Here is a 2,185-nt window from a genome sequence, read left to right as displayed (position 1 = left end):
CCTCGCCTGGCTGAGCAGTGATACGAATGAGGCAATCCAAAGTTCGCTCTTGAGGGCGACAGTTGACATCGTGGCATTGCTGATATACGCGATGACGTGAGAGTTTTGTGACGACTTTGCGACCCAGGATAGCGCTCGCAGGAGCAGGACAGTCTCCTTGGCCTCGACGGACAGCTCGTCCATAGCAGCCTTTCGCTCCAAGCTGTCTAAATTGACCACTGAGAGAGTCTCTTCTGCTGCGGCGTGAATGGTCTCGTACTTGAGCTGCTGAGGCCCAAAGCGCGGTAACATGGTCCTGCAGCTGGCGAGGTCGGCATCGCGCCAGCTGAATGGTAGTCGTTTCCACTTGACATGTTGTGGCTTCAAACCATCAGCATTTACACCGAATAAGACTATTGCAATGAATGTGCAAGGTACGGTGATTACGAGAAGAATGTAGCCCCAAATGGTAAAGTCTTTTACTTCCTCTGACAGAACATTAGGCTGTGAATGACGTGCCTAATCCTGCACAACGCACCGGTGAATTTGGACCATCGACGACGTAGCAGAGAAGGATACACTCTGATCCATCTCAAACAGAAGATCACGGAATGGGACGTGATTTTACAAGCCGCCATGACCGCCCATGCCGTCGGATACTTGTACGGACACCGGCGTGAGAACACAGGGAGGACAGTGAATACGGCGATCACTAGCAGGAACATCGCCGTGAAAGCTGTCAGACAGATCGCAACGACGTCGTCCAATGTCCAGAGCAGGATGACCATGCCGATGAGGAAGAGGATCATGGCAACCTCGAGCAGCGCCGGCACCGTCGAGACGATCGCCGAGACCTTCCAGGCCTCCCACGCTTCGAACCGGAATTGCCGCACCATGACATTCTCGCGCGGCGCTGCAAGAGTCGAATTCCACTGCATGTACTCAAGCACCCATTGCTTGACCAGGATCCCTATCAGGGCGGCAGCGAGACTGAGGACGAGGCTGATGAAGAACAGGGTGTTGATCCATCGCGCCGGAGTCGATGGCTCGAACGGCGGAGGATCTACGGGAGACGTCAGCGGAGGAGGGGAGAACGGAGCTCCGGTGAGGACGGCGGAGAGTCCCTGGACAAGGATCCGGTTGTTTTCGGCAAGGATCTGGTTATTGGTAGTAAGGAGTTGATTTGTGAGGTCAGTGCTAGATGGCTGGAGCATCTGATATGTCTGGACAACGAAGGCGGTGAGTATGGCGGAGAACAGACCGGCCTTTGTGGGCGTCAGGTAGATCGAATGTGAACGTGTGAATATTAAAACTCACGAAGACAAGGAGGGTGTCTATGTCTTCAGAGTACCCTTTCATCTTCCCTTCGTCGTCCTTCACGACGGTCGCCTCTATTCCCGCCCAGCCGTAAAGGCCTGAGGGGTCCTGGCACAGGGAGATTCAAAGATAAGTTGCGACATGAGACCCAGCTTGGACGTCACATGCGTACCTTGGGACCTGGACCGTCCATGCGCTTTTCGCCTGGTGAGGTCGACATTCTGGTACGCAATGTACTAGTAGTACGGTGGCAGCGATGAAGAAGTAGAATGGGGGAGAGGTGGCGACGGTGCAACAAGAAGAGTGTCGGACTGGGTACGGGGCGGATGAGGGTGGTCTACTGGCACCTCGAGGCAGAAACCTTGTACAGCGCACGTGCTATTTCCCCGAGTCGACATTGACAGCTGGAATGGAACGAAGATTCGGCCGTATGCACCGCGAATGCACATTCAGACCGTCATTGGGTGATAGCCATCGCTGATCGCCGGCCGCGCCACACCTGGTGCGTCTGAGGCTGTCCGAGGCTGTCCTCGTCACTGGAGAGCCAGTGCAACGTGTGTATAACCATACAGCGAGAGCCCTGAGTGAATACCTAATGGTTATATCCGAACGTGGCACCCAGCTCAGCAAACCCTCTGAATAAAGACAATAGCAGGCCTCTACACCGAACCACAAAGACTGTGGAACCTGGCCAAAAGGCGCAAGCGAGAACGTGACTCACAGTGCGTGGGAGGAGGCTAAGGATCAGATGGACGTAGAGGCAGGAGGTCGGCGCGAGACGCGCTTTAAGACGCGACCAAGGCGCCTATGTACTGCGAGCGGAGGCGCTTACGTAACGAAGCTGACACGTGATCTGCACCGCGGGCACGTTTGGAAACTTTGCGTCCCG

At 55.2% G+C, this 2,185-nt stretch overlaps 1 protein-coding gene across 1 annotated transcript; it reads right to left on the bottom strand.

The window, feature by feature from the left end:
- Positions 1–806: 806 nt before the first annotated feature.
- Positions 807–1,362, bottom strand: PHACADRAFT_59909 (uncharacterized protein; the record flags this gene model as incomplete). Its single annotated transcript, XM_007403317.1, has 3 exons — positions 807–981; positions 1,075–1,244; positions 1,297–1,362. Coding segments are annotated over 3 exons (411 nt in total), but the record flags the coding sequence as incomplete, so codon positions are not given.
- Between the last annotated feature and the right edge of the window lie 823 nt (positions 1,363–2,185).

Source organism: Phanerochaete carnosa, assembly GCF_000300595.1.
Source record: "Phanerochaete carnosa HHB-10118-sp unplaced genomic scaffold PHACAscaffold_1002, whole genome shotgun sequence".
NCBI classification, from domain to species: Eukaryota; Fungi; Basidiomycota; class Agaricomycetes; order Polyporales; family Phanerochaetaceae; genus Phanerochaete; species Phanerochaete carnosa.
This window is presented reverse-complemented; position numbering and strand designations above follow the sequence as displayed.